This window comes from Natrix helvetica (assembly GCF_964273705.1).
Source record: "Natrix helvetica genome assembly, chromosome: 2".
Lineage (NCBI taxonomy): Eukaryota > Metazoa > Chordata > Lepidosauria > Squamata > Natricidae > Natrix > Natrix helvetica.
The window spans coordinates 115,838,149-115,859,033 of record NC_138552.1 but is presented as its reverse complement, the minus strand read 5'-3'; the positions used below and the strand labels follow the sequence as shown (position 1 = coordinate 115,859,033).

At 39.1% G+C, this 20,885-nt stretch overlaps 1 protein-coding gene across 13 annotated transcripts in view; it reads left to right on the top strand.

Annotated features, from left to right (window-relative positions):
- Positions 1-20,885, top strand: part of HDAC4 (histone deacetylase 4) — a 318,456-nt gene that overhangs the window by 155,737 nt on the left and 141,834 nt on the right. For all 13 annotated transcript variants that reach the window (XM_081945679.1, XM_081945681.1, XM_081945680.1 and 10 more), the window contains 3 exons: positions 6,598-6,719; positions 11,513-11,644; positions 15,223-15,332. In XM_081945679.1, the coding sequence (XP_081801805.1) occupies positions 6,598-6,719; positions 11,513-11,644; positions 15,223-15,332 (364 nt within the window). The remainder of the gene's footprint in view (positions 1-6,597; positions 6,720-11,512; positions 11,645-15,222; positions 15,333-20,885) is intronic.

The window sequence follows — 20,885 nt, the reverse complement described above, 5'->3', positions numbered from 1 at the left end:
AAGTCCAGTTCGCCTCTCATCACTCCACCTTTTTCTTCACCTTTGGAGCTCTTGGTCAGTTTCCTTGGTGATTAGTGAGATTGTAGGTTTTTGTGATTTTTTTTTACTCTGTTGCAAAGAACCTTGATATTCTCTTTCTATATCTGTACTTCCCATTCATTCTGTTGGAAGCTATTTGTTTCTTACAGGACTTAAATTTTCTACTTTCAATCTTATTTATTTCATCTGAAATATTTGTGCAGCTTTACAAAATCCTAGTAAGACCACACCTGATATATTGCAACCAATTTTGGTCACCATACTACTTAAAAGATGTTGAGACTTTGGAAAAAGTTCACAGAAGAGCAACTAAAATGATCAAAGGCCTGGAGACTAAACCAAATGAAGAACAGCTGCAGGTTTTGGGTCTAGCTAGTCTAAAGAAAAGAAGAATTAGAGGGGACAGGATAACAGTCTTTCAAGTATTTGAGGGGCTGCCACAAAGGAGAGGGAGTCAAATTATTCTCCAAATCACCAGAGAAGCAGGACAAGAAACAACAGATGGAAACCAATCAAGGAGTGAAGCAACCTGGAATTAAGGAGAAACTTCCTAACAATGAGGACAATTAACCAGTGGAACACCTTACCTTCAGAAATCTTGGGCATTCCATCACTGGAGGTTTTTAAGAAGAGACTGGACAGTCACTTCTCTGAGATGGTATAGGTTCTCCTGCTTGAGCAGGGGGCTGGACTAGAAGAACTGCAAGGTCCCATTCTATTCTTATTCCTATTCCTATTCCTATTCCTATTCTATTCATTTTTCTTTTCATCTATAAATATTTCCCCCCGACAACTTTCAATAGTTGCCTTGACTACCGTTGTCAAGAAAAAAATGTCTTTCTCATTTTCAGAACCTCTTATTTTTCTTCATTCTCATATTTTTTAATTTTTCAAATTGATCATGTGTCAGGGTTCCCAAAAGCCATGCCTGGTTGTTGCATTATCATCACTCACTCTATTATATGCCACTATAATTAGGCTATTCTGTGTAAGTTAGAATCTCTAAAATAAAGATTGGAACATAGGAAAAGTTCTTTCACATCTGAATTACTTTTTAAGAAGTTTGTGCTATATGTTAAATTTGTTCTCCTGTTTGCAAAACTAAATTTATACATCAGCATCCATTACTTAGATTTCTATTTTTATTCCCAAACACGCTTTTTCATTCATGAAAAGCCATGGTGGTGCAATGGTTAGAATGCAGCATTGCAGGCTAACTCTGCGCACTGCAATGGGTTCAATCCAGGCCGGCTCAAGGTTAACTTAGCCTTCCATTCTTTGAGGTCAGATGGAGGACCCAGATAGTTGGGGGCAATATGCTAACATTTGTAAACTGTTGAGAGAGTGCTGTAACATTGAACCTCAACTTTTTACTTTTACATAGTAGTCTAGTCATTTCTTTAACAAAAAATCTATCTAATCAGTAAAACCCAAAAACAAAGTTTCATTTTTTTCCCATCTCAAGCATAAAGTCCAGAAGCGATTTCCAAGTAGAAACAAAAGCACTTGTGTTTTTTTCTTTTATCACAGCAGTAATTAGCCATCTCTGCTAACTCCATCAGCTTTTGCAGCCATTCATCAATTGTGGGGATTGAAGCATTTTTGTGTGCATAAAGTACCTAATCTTGCTGTTAACAACATATATAACATCAAAGTTCCAGGTTTTTTTCCCCCCCAAGTCTTTTTCCATTAAACCCAAAATAAAACTTTCTGGTTTTATTTTATATTCACTTTAAGAATCTTATGTATTAGAATATGAATCCTACTCCAATATTTCTTTGCTTTATCACATGTCTACCATAAATGATAAAAAGTCCCTTCTTTACATTTGCATTTTTAGCATTCATTTGAAATACATTTATACATTCTTGATAACTTACCTGGCGTTAAATACCAAAGATACAATATCTTATAAAATGTTACTTTTAAATTGTAATTTAATGTAAATTTTAAACCTTTCATCCACATATTCTCCCATTGTTCAAGCTTTACATTATATGAAAAGTTCCTTGCCCACTGAATCATACAATGCTTTATATATTCATTTTCCAAATTCAAATTCAATTATGTTTTATAGACCTTAGCAATACTATGTTCATCACTACCACACAGTAGGATTTCCAATTAATTTTTAACAGAGTCAAACTTATAAATTAGACTTTTTGCCTAATTTAAATATTTCTTTCAATCTTTCTTTCAGTTGTAAATATGTAAACCAGTAGCAGGCATGTCCTTCCGATTCTAGCTCTTCCTTAGAGGATAGGATCACCAAAATTAAAATATATTATTTTACTATAAGTCTACCAGTCTGACTTCAGCACAATTTATTTTCTAAAAGAGCTTCCTGGGGGGGAGGGAGACACACCCAAAGAGGCATCCTCAGAGAAAACCCTATTTTATATTTCTTCCAAACTCTTAGAATGGCACATCTAGCAAAGTGATTGTTAAAATAAGCATTTACTTCAGTCTTGTTATACCACAATTAACCGTGCCATCCAAATCTTAATTCAGGACGTTCTAAATCAAGTAGTCTCTTGTTCTTAAGGTTCACCCACTCTTTTAGCCAAGTGAAAGAGCAAGCATCAAAATACAATTTCAAATCTGGTAAACCCAACCACCCTCTTACCTTAACATCTTGCAGTACTTATATCTAATTCTTGGTTTTTTCCCTTGCTGTATAAACTTCAAAATATCTCTCTGCCATTGTTTAAAGGGAGTATTAGTTGCAAGTATGGTAACATCTAAAAAAAATAAAGCATCTTTGGTAAGACATCTTAATTACAGAAATTCTACCCAATAGTGATAAATGCAGTTTATCTCATCATAAGAAGTTCTTTTTAATATCATTCCAGAGAGGCACATAATTATTTTGAAACAGTTTTGAATCTGTGTTTGTCAATATAACCTCCACATATTTTACCTTTTTCGCAACTCTAAAACCAGACTTTTTGATCAATATGTCACAATCCTGTGAGATCATATTCTTAATCAGCACTGTTGTTTTCTGTTAGTTTATTTTAAAACCTGCTACAGCCCCAAACTTATTTAATTTCATCATCAAAGAGTCTATATTATTTTGGGGGCCTTGCAAGAATATAACCAAATTATCAGCAAATGCACTCAATTTATAAACTTCCTTGTTGATACTTATCCCTGTTATTTTCTCATCTTGCTTAATCTCTTTGTTTAAAACTTCCAACACCAAATTTAACAACAAAGGAGACAAGGGACATTCTTGTCTCATACCCTTTTGATTTTCACATGAATTAATTAAATCACCATTAATAACGATTTTTGCTTGCTGTGCCATGTAAAGAGCTTTGACCCCCTTGAATAAAGTTCTTTCCAAAGTTCATTTCTTCCAGCACTTTAAGCGTAAAAGCCCAATTTAGATTGTCAAAGGCCTTCGCTGCATCTAAGAATATTAAAGCTGCCTGTTTCTCATTATGATATTGTAAATATTCAATAATATTCAAAACAGTCATATTATCCCTTAACTGTCTTTTTGGCAGAAAACCAGATTGGTCTTCGTGAATAAAGACCCATAAAATCTTTTTAAAATTTTCTGCCAAAAGTCCCAAAGGTATTTTTTTCCCAAGAGGCAATTGGACTTTTTGATTTTTCTTTGAACAGTTTTTGCTTCTCATCCAAGAAGCTTCTTCAGCTCCGATTGGGTGGTGGGAAATAGAAGGATTTACACTTCTTGCAGACAGTTGATCATTTACATTCTTTTATCAGGTCATTAAGGTCACCTGGAGGTTTATCTATGTCATCAGGGTCACATGAATGGTGCAAATGGGTATGGAACCTTCTTGGAACTGTTGAAAGGACAGTGTAGTACATTGGAGATAGATGAGGTCGTATTGCTGCCCCTCTGGTTTAGAGAGGGGCTGTTCAATTTTTGATCTAGATGGCTTCTTTGACCTCTCTTTCAAACCAGTGGTCCTCTGTCTTTTAAACCCAAAAGAAAACTTTCTGGTTTTAACTTTATATTCACTTTAAGAATCTTCTGTATTAGAATATGAATCCTACTCCAATCCAAGATCCAACTACGAATCTTGCAGCACCACAGCAGTTGTTCGCCCTTACGAAGAACTGCAGAGGTTCTGCAACATTTGTCCTGCATGTTGCTGGCTGAAATGGAGTTTCTGAGGGGTGGATCCTCCCAGTATGTTGCAAGCTGAAATGGAACTTCTGGGGGCCGGATCCGAGCCTCCTACCCTAACATCCTCTAAAAAATTTGTCCAAAAGTTTCAAATGTAGTTTCCACAGTAATTTCCAGCTTTTTTATTTTGGCTCAGATACACCAACTCCTCCCCTCTTCACCATCTTAAAGTCACAGAGCTTTATAAATGATGATGTTTCATCAAAAAGGAAAAAAAAAACAGGCTGCAGCCAGAGGATGCCTCTTTTAACACAAAAGATAAATATGTAAAAAGTTAGTGTCTAAGAAGCGGTGGCATACTTTATTGTCCATTTTAAAATGCCAGTTCTTCCACAATGAACTTGCTTCTTAGTTGCCCCATTCCCAGCCAGAGACTCGCCTAATTACTTCTTCAAAAGCACTCTGAGAATGTCCACCTATCTGGGAGAGAGTTGATTTTCAGCGCTTCCCCTTTCCCAGGGAAATTTCTTCCGACTTAGAAAGCATTGTAAGTATAAAATTGTGGAGAATCTGTAGCAAACCAAAAGAAAAACTACAAGCAAGGGGCTATCTTCCGCTAGAAGTGCTATTGCTATGGCTATATTGAAGGAAATAACATCATATGGGAAGAATGAGCCATAGACATTTGTGCTCTTGTCATTTTATGTTTGGGCTTTCATTGAAGATCACCCACAAACAACAACTGATGCAGAATGCAGCTACTTATTCGCAGCCCATAAAAACTACCTCATATAGTCATATAACTCCATTATCCCAAGCAATGCTTTCTAGTACAATTTATGGTGCTGGTTACCAGGTTTACTACTTTTAAAGTCTTTCATGGCTATGGACCTGGTAAGTTACAGAGAATATCTGCTACATGAGGTGTAGTAGGTCAGTATATGAAGATGGGCCCTTTCTTTGGGGTTTCTCCTCTTGTGAGAGACTACTACCAGATAAACGCTTTGCATGTTAGAATAGAATGAATGAGCTGGAAGGGACCTTGGAGGCCTTCTAGTCCAGCCCCTTGCTCAAGCAGGAGAATCTATACTATTTCACATAAGTGACTATCTAGATTCTTCTTAAAAACATCCAGTGATGGAACCCCCATGATTTCTGGAGGCAAGCTGTTCTACTTGTTAATTGTCTTTACTGTTAGGAAGTTTCTCCTTAATTCCAGATTGCTGGAATTTAGTTGATATTTAGGAAATTGTCAATATCTTCTAAAGAACATTTGGACTGTGAAATGAAGACTGGATAAATGAAATGAATGGTGGCACTGTTTCAACATTGCATGTCATTTTGGGTTGATGAGTATAACATGGAATTGTGTTATTAAGATTGTGCTATGTGTGTTTTTTTCAAATAATTTTATGAATAATTACAAATAGAAAAAATAAAAGTATTTGTAATACAGACTACAAAAATAGAATTACAAAAAGGTAAGTATAAAAAAGAGAAAAAAACAGAAAAGAGGAGCGTAGCTTCCTCCTTCATCCCAGTAGGTAGAAACAATTTTAATAGCTTATCACCATCTCTAAATATAACAAACTCTTTATCCCATAACCTGTCCCTTGACTAAAAATCAAAATGCTCTATCATTTGTTCTTTGTCAGGAAAAGTCCTATAAAGGAAACAATATATTGCAGATTTTCTATTTTAACCTTGATCAAACAAATCCTTGACTTCTCGCATGTATTATGTCAACTATCTCTCCTTCGGACAATTCATAACCAACATCCAACTGTGATTCTCCTTATAAACACAATCCCAATGTTATCAGGATATCAGTTCACCATGATTTTTCACTGGAAGTTGAAAAAAGTTCAAGATATTACTGTGTTTTGACATTTACATTGTAATTTTTATATTTAAAAGCTTTTATTATGTCACTTGGGTGCATACTGCTTGAGGTGTCAAAAAAACACATCTAGAAACAGAAATACAGGCATAAGCTGTTTCAGGCCTTAAAGATCAAAGCCAGTATCCAATATCAAAGCCAAAACCCTGAATGCTGCCTTGGAAACTATAGAAAATGTAAAAGCCATATAAATTCTGCTATAACAAACATGTAATCCATATGGTCTGAAGGAGAGAGAAATACATTAGTGTACTGGGGGCAAAAAAACAGGTTAGAAACATGTTAAAATGAAATAAAATAATAACTGAATAAGTATTGGTTCTAAAATGCTATAAAATGTTAGCTGTAAAATCCTTAAAATTTCAATTAATTAAATAAATAAATAATGTTCATTGTCAGTTGCAAAATGTATTTCTAGCAATTTGTTAAGAATTGGAGATATTAATTATATTAATATGTTAGCAGAACAGAAAAGAAGAAATGTGATTTGGAGGCATCAGTATAAACAATGGAGATATTATTCTTAACCTGTATAAACACTTTATTTTTTTAGGAAAACACAGCATAGTTCTCTTGATCAGAGCTCTCCACCACAAAGTGGAATGTCAAGCGCTTACAATCACCCTGTATTAGGAATGTATGATTCCAAAGATGATTTTCCACTCAGAAAAACAGGTAAATCTTATTTTTCACAGTTGACATATAAAAGTTTTATTTTAAATAGCTAGACAATCTGTGATCTGTTGGGACATCATTTCAGAGATATTTCAGTATCTGACAGAGAAACAGAATGACAATGGGTGGGCAAAGAAATCAGTAGAAGGGACTTCAGACTTCCTGTTGGCTTTCCCATTAAGTTTTCTTGAAAAGCAGCAGCAAGAATTGAAAACCTTCCTTCCTTTTTTCCCCTCCCTCCTCTTTGCCCCTTCCCTCCTCTTCCATCCTTTGAAATCCTACTGGCTTTCCTATTTACTTTCCTTGTGATTGGGATAGAGAGCTGATCAGTGCCATGCATTCTGGTAGAAAATCATTTTGTAGATGCAGTTCAATTGCAGTTCAAGCCTGGTTTTAACACTGGAGCAGTGGAATGAACTTTTCTAAGAAAGAGACACTGTTGATTTTACTGGGCTAGCTTTAGTCTAGCTTTGCTTTTGCAAAATTACTTATAATAATACATCTTTCTTCGAGTTCCAGTTACACTTAGACATCTTTTTCCAAGAGGTGGTGTTAAGCTATTTCAGTTCAACATTTTGGTATTAAATGTGGTGCATAAAATTACTAGGTAAGTTTATTTAGAGTCATTTTATGTAAAAGGGTTGATGGTCTAATAAGTATGCAGAAATATTTTATTAGTGCCTCATTACAGTAATTAGCTGCATATGAGCTAATAAACTAAAACCCCAAATAAACTAAAGTTTGTTTTGTTGGCCAGTGTTCCAAATGAATGGCATTCATTCTGTTCCGAAACGGGTAGCTCCAAAGCATGGAATGCTTTAAAAACAGTATTGTCATTAGAAGTAGGCATCCTGTATTTAGCTGGAGCACTGGCAATTTGGAGATAATCTCATTTCAGTAATCCTTACATTGCATATGAAGTTGCCCTTGAAGACGGTCGGAAGAGCTCCATTAGTACAAAATATGGCAGTGAGAGAAGTAGCTGAAATTGGGCATCACAAACAGTGATATTACATTAAACCATAATAATCTTTTCCATTTAGTTTCTCTTCCCAATTTAGTAGATAGAGAGTAATAGGGTTTGGTTTATAAAGACACATACAGCTTCAAAATTGAAAGAGTGACTTTTTCAGACTTTTTCAGACTTTTCCATATTTAATTTAAATTTAAGATAATATTTTTAAATATCTTACTTTCTTTTGTGCAAAGATATACTGAATGATACTGAACAATTTTCATCTGGCTTAGATTCTTTCAGTTGGATTTCAGACTGGGATACAGTTTCAAGATGACTATGATTACATTATAGATGTAATTAGATGTAATTTCTACTCCTACCTACGTGGATAGTTTACATTGTACAGCAGCATTTAACACCTAGGTTACATTAATATAGAGTATTTCAGGGCTTGGTCTTTAGCTATGCTCTTCAATATCCACTGTGGCAGGATATCCATGTGTTAGGATTGTATACACAGTGTCAAGTTTGAATCAGTGTTTGGAGGTTGTCAGGCAAAATAAATTCAAATGTAAATCCCTTCAAGACTGACTTTACGTATATCAGCTATCATCCAGTCATTGGTCTTTTTAGTTATTTTTGATGTAGTCATGCTCTTCCCTGAAGGAGTTAATGCATGACTTAAGGCTCCACCTGGACTCGTGGCTATTACTTAAACTGTATGGGGGTATAACAGGGAGCCATTGATCAACTTTGGCTGCGACAAAAATATCCTGGCACTCATACCTTGATCTTCACTGACCTCTATTAGTGTAACTATTTAATTAATTACTTTAATCTATCTGGTGCAACATTTGAAGTTCACCCAAAAGTTTCAACTGGAATATGGTATGATGACAAGATTGTTGTTAATTCAGGCCTGCCATTGCAGGCAGGGTAAGATCTCTTGAAAGTTAATGCACTGGATACCAATAAATTTCTCGGCCAATTTTAAATTGCTAGTACAGGTAGTCTTGACTTGCAACAATTCATGTAGTGATCGTCCAAAGTTACAACAGTTACCTGGGAAGGAGTGGAACCTTTACGGCCTGTTTGGCAATTTTCCCCTTCTCTGGTGGCTTCCATGTGGTTCTTCTGGCACGGGGTGTGGTTGGCATTTGAACTTGGGGGATGGGAGCTGGAGCCAGGCATTCTGATGCCCTGTGGCCATGGTGTCCACATCGGTAGCATTTGACAGTGGGCAGCAGCAGCTCGGGCTGTTTAGCCCAGGGCCCAGCAGGCCAAGGGTCTTCTTGCCAGCTTCTCAGTAGTCAGTTTCTTATGAGGGTTGATCTCCAAATCCATGGCCACTGCGATAGTGCACCAGGCTTGTATATGTTCTGGAACCCCTCAAATGCAGCAAGATTTCTGTAGCTCTGGATTGAGAGCCTCTTTGAAGTGGCGAACAAGGAGGCATTCCGGTCAGTCTCTCAAATCCCAGCCAGTCTTTGAAACTCCCAGATGAGTTCTTTGGGAGGTTGGCCCACTTGTTTCAATGCCTTGATTTGGGCCTCAGCTTCCACTTCAAAGCGGCCTCGGAGCAGTTGGACAAATTTGTCCACATCATCTAGCTTGCGGGCTTCTTCATCATGAAGCTCAGCTATCCACTGCACCGCTTCTCCCTCATTCATGCCATCTGCAATCGCTGAAATCAACTCCAGTCAGTGGGGTATTGATCTCCATAACAATCAATGTATGCCCAGTCTCATTTGAGGAAATAGGCTAGCCAGCACGGGGGCCCATCAAATGTTGCTCTGAACCTTGGAGGAGAGGCAGCTAGCGGAACGGGCTGTTGAGCTGATATCGGTTACTGGGCAGCTACTGGTGGCTGGAGTTGTACAGGCACTTGGGGCTGGGCCATGGCCATTGCTGGACTTGCACTGGCTGAGGACCCAGTACTTGTAGCGGGACCATGACTGGATCTTGGAACAGCACTGGCTGCTGGATTGGCATGGGGTTCAGCATCAGAGCGGGTGCCTACTGGTATTGCCTCCACCCTTTGCCAGGGTACAATATCCACCCAGGTGGGACCTGGTTGGCTGGGCGCAGTCTAAAAACAGGCTGTTGGGGCTGCATACTGCACATCTGCCATGGTTGTGGCCCTGATATCGCCAAATCGAGCTGAGCCATTGGGACTTGCTGCTCTCCTGCGCCAAATTCTGCATGGGCTACTCCCTCAGTAGACCAGGCTCGACATTGTGGCCCAATCCGCTTCGTGCTGAATAGAATGAGGCTGACGTTCCGCTTAGTGTGCCATGACCTCGAGGTTCAGGAAAGTGAACGAGGGATGAGCCAAGGCCCACCTGGCTGCCCATGTTGAGCTGGCCGAACTGCTCCGGAAGACTGTGTGAAGGTGGCAGGAGTCCCCATTCCTATGAGCGTCTGGGGTTTGCCATTCCTGATGTCCTCCACTTGTAGGCTGGGGTCTGTTAAGAATAAGGGCTGAAGAGATATGATTGCCTAATCTGACCCTCTGAGAGCAGCGAGACAGGAAATCCATAATCCAAAAGGTTTGATGAACTCATAAAGGTTGTGGAAAATGTTCTGAAGAAAGCAACCCTAGATACTTTAGATCCACAAAAGAAATTTGTTTTTAAAGCAGCAGATTCCTTGGCTAGAATTATACACTCAGAAACAATGCAAACAACACAAATTGTAGAAGGTACTCAGAGCCAAGAGTGTGATTCTGTGGCTGTAAATTGGCTGGGAAGAAAGATGGATCCAGAAATAACAGGGCGTCTCTTCCTGAAGTGAAGCTTAATCCTGTGGTTTTATATATTGTAGAGAATCCTCTGGGTGGATAAGGGGTAAATGGTCTTTTTTAAGGTGTTTGAAGGAGAATGGGAATGAATTTATTACATTTAATTGGGGAACAATCTCATTTGGCTTTTTGGGGGGAAGATAGATTGATTTTGGATATTGGTTTTATTGTATTTAATCAATCAGCAACTGATAAGACATGGCATTAAGAAATAAACGTGGACCTTTGATCTGAGACCAATTAGGATTAATTTTTGGGATGATCTCGGATTAAAGCGGTAGTAAATTTTCTACAAGTTGATTACAATAACAATTTTTAACAGAGAGTTTTAGAATTTCAATCTTGTCTTATTATTATTATTATTATTATTATTATTGTTGTTGTTGTTGTTATTATTTACTGCTTTTATGCTTTTTTATAATATTTCTATTATTTTTTCTGTTAATTATTTTGTTATTAATATAGTATATAGATGACAGGCTAACAATTTGCAAACAGATTTAGTAGATTAGTAATTAAAAACACTTTTGGTCTGGTTTGCAAGAGGTGGGAAACTAACATTGTTGTATTATATTAATCAGCATTCAACTAGGGAGGATGTTATGTGTATATGTGTTACTCTTTTTTTCTAAGGCACTTTGTTTTGTTTATTATTTTATTTCTTTGGGGTTTCTAAAAAACTTTTTAAAAAATATTTTGTATTTAACCTTCTTTGAATAAACTAAATATTGTGGAGGGTGGATTTAAAAAAACAGAATGAATGAATGAATATTATTTTTAACTATTATTGCATTTAAATTGTACCAGAGGCATAGGTTTTATTTGCTTTTGTGCATGTTCTGGATCAGCTACCCTTTACCTATATGTTAATATACTATTAATCATATTTCTTGTATATTTTTTCTGTTATATTATACTTACATTGGACCGTTATATTGTGTTTTCTTAGCTGGGTAAATTTTCTGTCAATGAGGCATTGTGATTAGAAATTCTATTTTGATGAAATACATTTAATTTCACTTTTGTCAATTTCAGCATCTGAACCCAATCTCAAATTGCGATCTAGATTAAAGCAGAAGGTTGCTGAAAGACGCAGCAGTCCTTTGTTAAGACGAAAAGATAGTCCTGTAGCTACAGCTCTTAAAAAACGTCCATTAGATGTCACAGGTAAGTTGGAATAGCACCATGTTACTATATTTTAATTTCAAAACAATCAGATAGATTGGAAGTAATTATGAAGATTAAGACAATTGCAATGCTCTTAATTTTTGTTACAAATGTTCCAGAAATAATAGTACAGTAGGAGGTGAGGAGGTAATAAAAAAGGATAGAGCTGCTGCTTGGAGAAGATAATAAGATGATAGCAGGTGATGATGGGCAGAGGCCAGACCATTTCAATTCCCATTTTTTTTCATTTTCATTCTCAAATGGACCTAAATGTATTAACACAGGAAAGGAAAGGCTATACAAGTTAAGGGAAGAGTTAGTTAAGGAGCATTTGCCTTCAAGGAACAAGTTTAAATCTTCAGAATAGGAACAGCTATATCCAAGAAGAAGCTTGCAAAAATTGTATCAGAACTTATGATCCCTATGATCTTATGATAAGAAATCACAGAAGACTGAAAAAGAGCAGATACTGTTCCCCTTTGATCTCTAAAAAAATCTCCATTGCTTTTTTTAATACAGTAAAGAATTTTGAAAACCAGATTAAATTATTCTCCAGTTCAATTTATATTTAGCAAAGTTATTCTAAGGCGGTTTCTCACATTCTACCATCTCCCAGGCTCAAGTATCTCTGTTGCAGTGGTCCTGTTTTCCCCCCTGTGTTCCAAGGTCATCTAGAAATTCCTTCACAAAAGCATCAGTATAAGCACAATACTAGGAAGCATAAATGTGAAATGAATCTAGGTGTCTTGAGAGGATCCAACATTGTAATAGAGCAGCAAACAAAGCAAATGCAATCTTATGCTTTATCACAAAAATCATTGGTCATGCCATACAGGTAGTCCTCAACTTACGATCACAATTGAGCCCAATTTTTTATTGCTAAGCAAGACATTTGTTAAGTGAGTTTTGCCCCATGTTATGATCTTTCTTGCCACAATTGTTAAGTGAATTATTGCAGTTATTAAATTAGTCACATAGTTATTAAGTGAATCTGGCTTCCCCATTGACTTTGCTCGTCAGAAGATTGCAAAATGTGATCACATGACCCTGGAACACTACAACTGTCATAAAAATGAGTCAGTTAACATGTCTGGATTTGGATCATGTGACCATGGGGATGTTGCAACTCTAGTAAGTGTGAAAAATAGTCATAAGTCATTTTTTTCATTGCTGTTATTACTTTGAATTGTCACTAAATGAACTGTTGTAAGTCGAGGACTACCTGTAGCTAGAATGTTGCATCCAATTGTGGCACAAATTTTAGGAAGGATATTGTGAAGTGTAAGTAACCCAGAAGAGGAACTGAGTTCAAAGCACTAAAAGTTTATTACATGCTACCTATTTACAAGAATCTGATCTACTAAAGGTCAAGCCAAGTTGGTGCTAGATAATTTCTCTTGTAGAAATGTAGCGACTTCAAACTGGCATTTAACCCTGCCCTTGGACTCAACCTGCTCAGTTCCTACAGACATAGACTAACTGAAACATGTCCACAGGGGACCATCCAAAGTGATAATAAAAAATTTGGAGGAAAAAAATTATAAGGGACAGTTGGAGACATTACATATTTTTAGTTTGGACAAGACTGTGGGAATAGCTGTCTTCAACTATCAACAGGGCTGTGATGTAGAAGATGGGATAGATCTGTGCAGTGTTGTTCCAGAAGACAAAACAGTAAGTTTAAGTTACACGAACACAAATTTTAATGGCATCAGAAATAATGTCTGCAAAAGCTGCTCAATAGGAAAATAATGAACTCTTTCATTGGAAGTGTTCAAATAGTCATTTGGATGGCCACATGTCTGTAATGATGGGATTCATATGGTATTATATAGAACCATAGAGATGGGCAGGGCCATTCATATGAAACTCCTTGATCAGTGTAAGAATATAAAGTGTCTTTATCATTGTATTGAATATATCCAATGAAAAAAAATGTCACCAACTCTTCCTTGGAATCAGCTTTTTAAATTGTCAGGGTAATGTTTCCAAACATTCAACCAGAATTTGTCTCCCTGTGAGCAAAGTCAATGTCTATCCCCAGCACTCTTATAGAGAGCAGCCAAAATACCTTCTATGTGTCATTCCTTCATATCCTTGAAGAGTACTGTTATATTTCATTTAATCATTTAAATCATTTATTTTTATTTATATATTATTATTATGGTTCGTTGCACAGTCAACCAGATGTTCAGACTGGATTTGGCATTTTTATCCATCTTTCGAGTCCTAACCCAGAACTTGGGATAGGTACATGTTGATGTTTTATGGTGTTAGAGGTATCGTCTCAGAATGTAAGTTGTTCCAAGTACAGCTATTATTATTATTATTACTATTATTATAATCAGATTTAGAGACTGCCCATCTTACTCACAGAACAACTCGGAATAATCTACAATTAAAGCCATAAAAACTATATAAAAGTATATTTCAATAAAAGATAGTTAAAATAAGGATAGAATAATTAAAAAGGAAAGGGGAGACCTTCAAAACACTGACCCAACCCCAAGGTTACATACACTTTAGTGAGTCCCATGCAAATCAGCAAAGCCAGGGCTTCAAACTCTTCCAAAAACCAGGAGAGTGAGGACCCACCTCAACTCTGGGAGAGGATATTCAGAAGGTGGGGGAAGGGCAATGGCAGAGAAGCCTCCCTTCCTGGACTCTGCCAGTCAAAATACTTCAGCTGACAGAATCCGTAATATATCTCCTCTACCTTACCAGATGCAACAGCCTGAATTAATGAGGAGAAGATAATTCCACAGTAACCTGGCTCTATGTAATGTAGGGCTTTAAAGATTATAACCAATATCTTGAATTGGATCCAGAAGCAAACCAACACTCACACAGCCAAATTCTGTACTAGTGGAAACTTCCAGATACTCTTCAAAGATAGCCTCATGCAATGCAGGTAGTCCTACAACCATTTGTACAGAGGCTGTTCAAAGTTACAATACTGAAAAAAGTGAATTAGGATTGTTTCTTGCATTTATGGCTATCACAGAATCCCCACTATCACATGATCAAAATTTGTGCTTGTTAAATGGCATATATTTTGATGGTTGCAAGTCCCAGGATTATGTGATCATCATCTGCAACCTTCCCATCTGCTTTCAATAAGCAAGTAGGGGAAGACGGATTCACTTAATATGATTCACTTAACAACTATAGTGATTAGCTTAACTGTGGCAAAAAAAGGTATAAAATCAGGCATGACTCACTTAACAACCACCTTGCTTAGCAGTTAAAATTTGGGTCCCAATTGTAGTTGTAAATTGACAACTTCCTGTAATCCAAGTGAGAGATGACTAGAACACAAGTGACTAAGAGAAGTGCCTCCCTATTCAGGAAGGCGCGTAACTGGTGCACAACATGAAGTTGAACTTCTTACCATGACTGCCTACTGGTTCTTTGAGCAGAGGTCCAGGACTGAGAATCAGTCTGTTTCAGAAAAGATTATTAATCTATACAAAGTCAGCAGCTACATAGAGATCTAGTACATGATCTAGTTTCCATAGACCTCCCAAATATTTTAATAATTGTTAAGGATATTAATAAACATTTTTAACGTATTTTAGAATCTGCATGCAATAGTGCTCCTGGATCTGGCCCTAGTTCTCCAAACAATAGTTCCAGTAATATAAGCACTGAAAATGGAGTTGGATCAGTTATAAATATACAAACAGAGGTAAGATACATTCCTTTGCTTAATTCTAATAAGTTTCTATAGTATACCATGTTACATTTTTATTGTGGAAGAAGGTATTCCATTGAGGATGTTAACAATGTTAAAGTATGCAAATGGGACTTCTTGAAAATGCTTCCTCTTTTTTAATTACAGTACATCTGTAATATTTGGGCTCTCTATCATGTTAAAAAACCCTACTTTTTAAAATGGTTTGAAAGCTGATAATATTTTACTATTTAGAAGTATTGATATTGCATTAAGGCAATGGATGTATTTAGTTGCAGGTTTTAAAAATTTCAGCATGCTTAGGGAAGGTAGGATCCATGGAATCTATTCTATAAGCTTAATTCTCCTTCTATGAGCAGAAGTTTTTTTCATTAATAAAACAAAACTTTTTAAAAATCCCATACATACAAGAACAATAAATATGAAAACAATGTCATGAGAACATCTAGAAGATAAAGGAGCAAATAAAACTTGTAGCAATGACAGAATCTATTAAAGATTGATAATTGTATGCGCTGAAAAATGTTAAAGTTGGTACCACTAACTATATGGAGAAAATCTCTGTAAATGTCATGTCACTAATTGAGAAGCCTCTCAGGCATTTATTTGCTTCACATCTGAGAGAGTATCTTGAGGTCTTGGATTGCAGTGGCACACAGTTAGCTTAAAAACAGTCTTTCACCTATTGTCTTCTCAACTCACAGAGGGCCTTAATAACAAAGCAGGTCATTGATTTTAGGAAGTTTTTAACCCACCTGACCCAGATTTTTTAAAAATTAGAATTAGGTGTAATATTTTATTAACCCCCCACTTGTTCCATGTTAAAGTTAAAAGAAATAGAAGTCTTATATTAAAAGCCAAAGGCTCTTCCATTCCTTTTTAGAAATTCCAAGTAGCAGCTGCAGCAGTATTGTACCTTGAATCAGGAGAATCTGTCTAGCACTCAATTGTAAGAAAGACTTCTGAAATTCATAGTAGAATGAGCAGTGTAAGAATTTATCTGTTTCTCTTCTAGTAACTGCTTTTTAACTAGACAAATACAATGATTTTTGTGCCTAAACAGCCTAAATTCATAGTTAGATCTAAATAATTTTCCTGTATATAAATAGTATACCCCTCCAAGACGGAGTGGCTGTGGCTACCGGCGCCCCGGTTCAACCAGTGGGTTCCATCACTGGCCATCGGGGGCGAACAACTGGCCCCCGTGGAGTGGGCGCACAATTTGGGCGTCCTCCTGGATGCCCGGCTGTCAATGGATGACCATGTGACGGCCGTGGCAAGGGGGGTGTTCCACCAGGTTCGCCTGGTGCGCCAATTGCGCCCCCTATTGGACCGGGGCGCCCTGCGCACAGTCACCCATGCACTGGTGACATCCCGACTGGACTATTGCAATGCTCTCTACATGGGGCTTCCCTTGAGATGCACCCGAAGGCTGCAGTTGGTTCAGAACGCGGCCGCGCGGGCAATTATGGGAGGTACCAGATACTCCCATGTAACACCTCTCCTGCGCGGGCTGCACTGGCTACCTGTGGCTTTTCGGGTGCGTTTCAAGGTGTTGACTATCATCTTTAAAGCGCTCCATGGCACAGGATCTAGCTACCTGCGGGATCGCATCCTGCCCCTTACATCCCTGCGGCCGATTCGCTCTCACAGGGAGGGACTCCTCCGGGTACCGTCCACTAGGCAGTGCCAGCAGGCGACGCCCAGGAGTAGGGCCTTCTCTGTGATGGGCCCGACCCTCTGGAATGACCTCCCCCCGACATTAGAATAACGACCGATCTCCGCTCCTTCCGTAAGAAACTTAAGACCCACCTGTTTAACTTAGCTGGCCTGGCCTAACTGTAGCTTTTGTGTCCCTCTAGCCTATATTTTAAATTTTAAATGGTTAGGGATAGATTTTTTAGGTTGTTTTAATTTTTAACTATAACTGTACAGCCTATCATATAATTTGTTTTAATGGGTATTTATAATTATCTAAGTTTGTATATTGTTTTATTGTGGTCTGTACACCGCCCCGAGTCCCTTTGGGGAGAGGGGGCGGTCTATAAATTTAATTAAATTAAATTAAATTAAATTTATATTTTTTATGTAAAATATGTCAATCAGTGGAATGACTCCTACCCTTGGCCGTGCCTGCTTCTCCACTAGGGTTCCGCCTCCACAGATTCACCTCTAGCTTTTCTCCTCGGCTGGCCTGCCCCCGCCCATTCACCCTGGCCAATGGGTCACAGCCCCTCCATCCCACCCGCTTTGGCACAGCCCATTCACCACAGCAGGGTTCGTCCTGGGCCTTTTCACAGTCCAGGACTGTTAGCAGCCAACCAGCAGCCAGAAGCCATGGTACAATCAATCACATGGGTGGGATAGGGGGAAGTGTTGCAGCCAAACGGCATTAGGAAAGCTTGTTAGGAGAAGGAAGGGGAGGGATGGAAGCCAAACGCTTGTTAGGAGAAGGAAGGGGAGGGGGTGGAAGCTCCTCTGTATCTGATCGTGCCTCTCTAATAATGAGCGGGAAGGGAATAATGGGGGTGGGGAGACCGGTAAGTGACCTGGCTTTATTCAAAGGAGTTTTTGTTTTAGGTTGGTATCCTAGCCTTAGAAGGAGAAAGGGAAGGAGGAAGGGAAGGGAGGGAGGGAGGGAGGGAGGGAGGGAGGGAGAGAGAGAGAGAGAGAGAGAAGGCAGACAAGAAAGAAAAGGGAGAGAAAGAAAGGGAGGGAGCGAAGGAAAAAGAAAGGGAGAGAAAGGGAGAAAGAGAGAAAAAGAGGGAGGGAAGAGAACTAAAGAATGAAGGACAGAAGGGAGAAATAAAGTAGGAGGGAGGGAAGGGAGAAAGAAAGAAAGAAGGAGGGAAGGAAGGAAGGAAAGACAGAGAGAGAAGAGTGACAAAGAAAGAGAAGAGAGAAAAAAGGAAGAAAAAAGGGAGGGAAGAAAAGGAGAAAGAAAGAAAGAGAAAGAAAAAGAAAGAAAGAAAAAGGGAAGGAAGAAAGAAAGAGGGAGGAAGGGAAGAGAGAAAGAAAGAGTGAGGGAGGAAAGGGAGAAAGGGAGGCACAAAGAAAGAAAGAATGGAGAAAGAAAGAGGGGGAAGAGAGAAAGAAGGAGAAATAAAGAGGGAGGGAAGGAAGTAAGAAAGAAGGAAGGGAAGAAAGAAATGGAGGGAGGGCAGGGAGAAAGAGGAAGGGAAAGGAAGGGAGAGAGAGAAGGGAAACAAAAAAGGGAGGGAAAAAAGAAAGGAACGAAGAAAAGTGAGGCAAGGAAAGGGAAAAAGAAAGGAAGAGGGAGGGGGAAAAGAAAGAGGGAAGGAAGGGAGAAAAAAGAAAGAAAAAAGGAGGGAGGGAAGGGAGAAAGAATGGGAGGCAGGGAGGGAACGGAGAAAGAAAGAAAATGGGAGGGAGAGAGGGAAGGGAGAAAGCAAGAAGGAAGGAAAGGGTGGGAAGGGAGGGAGTGAAGAAGGAAGGAAGGTGATCCAAATTCGGATGCTTGGCAACTGACTCTTACTTATGATGGTTTCAGTGTCCCAGAGTCACGTGATCCCCTATTGCGACCCGACCAATGAAATCCATGGGGGAGCTGGATTAAGTTAACAACCATGTGACTTACTTAAGAGCTGCAACTATTTGCTTAACAACGGTAGCAAGAAAGATCGTAAACTGGGTGAAAGCTCAGTGAACAGCTGTCTCACTTAGCAACAAAGATTTGAGGCTCAATAGTGGACAAGACAGTAAGTCGAGGAGTACCCTTACCCTTCCCTTATGAGTGTGTCAATCATCTTTGCTCCCAAATCTCAATCAGGTCCAAAGTGATTGTCGTGCACTGTTGGAGGATGGATTGAATAAAATGCGTTAAAATTCACTTTAACAATGCTCTTGCTTAGCAACCAAAATTTTGGGCCCAATTGTGGTCATGAGTCCTATTTCTGCTTTCCTCTGCATAACAGCCTTGTCCTAGTAAACTCCTTCCCTTTTCTGGGAATTTTCCTCTCTGTTAGAGGCACCAAAATAACTCAGATCTCCTGCTGGAGCAGGGGAATGGACCAGATGACCTCCAAGGTCCCTTCCAGCCCTGGATTGATGTGCTGTTTCAAAGCATTTCTGAAGCTGCGTCTAGTGCCAGGGTTTGTGATCTTTCCTTCCTCTTCTTTTTCTCTCCCTCCCTCCCTCTATCCAGCCATCCAGCCATATCTGATTCACTTTCCCTTCCTTCCTTTCTTCCTTCCTTCCTTCCTTCCTTCCTTCCTTCCTTCCTTCCTTCCTTCCTTCCTTCTTTTCTTTTTTTCTTTTCTTTTTTCTTTTGCCCTTCCCTCCCACTTTCTTTCTTCCCTTCCTTGCTTCCTTCTTCCCTCCCTCCCTCCCTCTTTCTTTCTTTCTTTCTTTCTCCCTTCTCTCTTTATTTTTTCTCCCTTCCCTCCCTTCCTCCCTCTTTCTTTTTTCTTTCTCCCTTGCCTTCCTATTTATTTATTTCTCTCACTTTTCTTTCTTTCTTGTCTCCCTTCTCTCTCTCTCCCTCTCTCTCTCTCTCTCTGAGTGTATCTCTCTTTTCTCTCTCCCTCCCTCTCTCCCTCCCTCCCTCTCTCCTTCTAAGACTAGGATTCCCACCCAAAACAAAAACTTCTTTGGATGAAGTCGGGTTGCTTACCACCACCACCACCCCCGCTCTTTCCTTCCTGTTTGTTATCGGGGAAGCACGATCAGATACAGGAGAGGTTGGCTTTCCTAATGCCGTTTGGCTGCAGCACCTGCTTACAACTGCCTAATATGATCTCTGGCGGGCCCGGGACAGGGGCTGCTCCTTTGTCCTGGTCCTATTAGACCTCTCGGCGGCTTTTGGTACCATCGAACATGGTATCGTACTGCGACGACTTGGGGGGTTGGGAGTGGGGGGGCACCATTTTACGGTGGTTCTCCTCCTACCTGTCGGATTGGTCACAGTTCGTGTTGACTGGAGGGCAGGGATCGACCCCAGGGCTCTGCAATGCATTTCGATTGCTGAAGCTTATCCCACCTCAGATTACAAGAATCTGGGGTGAAACGTGTGATGTAAAAGTGTGCACAAGCACAGTGTGTCACAGACTGCTTGCCAGAGGGCTCAAAGGCTGCAGAGCTCGAAGTAAACCTTTGCTCACAGGCACTCACAGCTCTCGTCGACGTGCGTGGGCCAAGCGGTATGCCAAGTGGACCAAAGAACAGTGGGCCAAGGTCATCTTCAGTGATGAGAACAATTTCTACTTGACCGGGAATCAGTGCAATAAGTATGTCATAAGATTTCCAGCTGAAAAATTTAGGCCATACTGCCTGAATCTATCTGTGAAGCATCCATTGTATATGATGATCTGGGTCTGTATCATTGGTTCTGGTATTGGTCGGATACAAATCGTTTAGGGAATCATGAATTCCAAGCAGTATGTTGAAGTATGGAAAAGACCATGCTTCCTTCAGTTCAGCAACTTGTAGGGAAGGACTTTTACTTCCAGGATGACTACGCTCCTTGTCATCGAGCCAAGTCCGTCCAGCAGTGGATGAAGAAGCATGGTGTTCGACTCCTGGATTGGC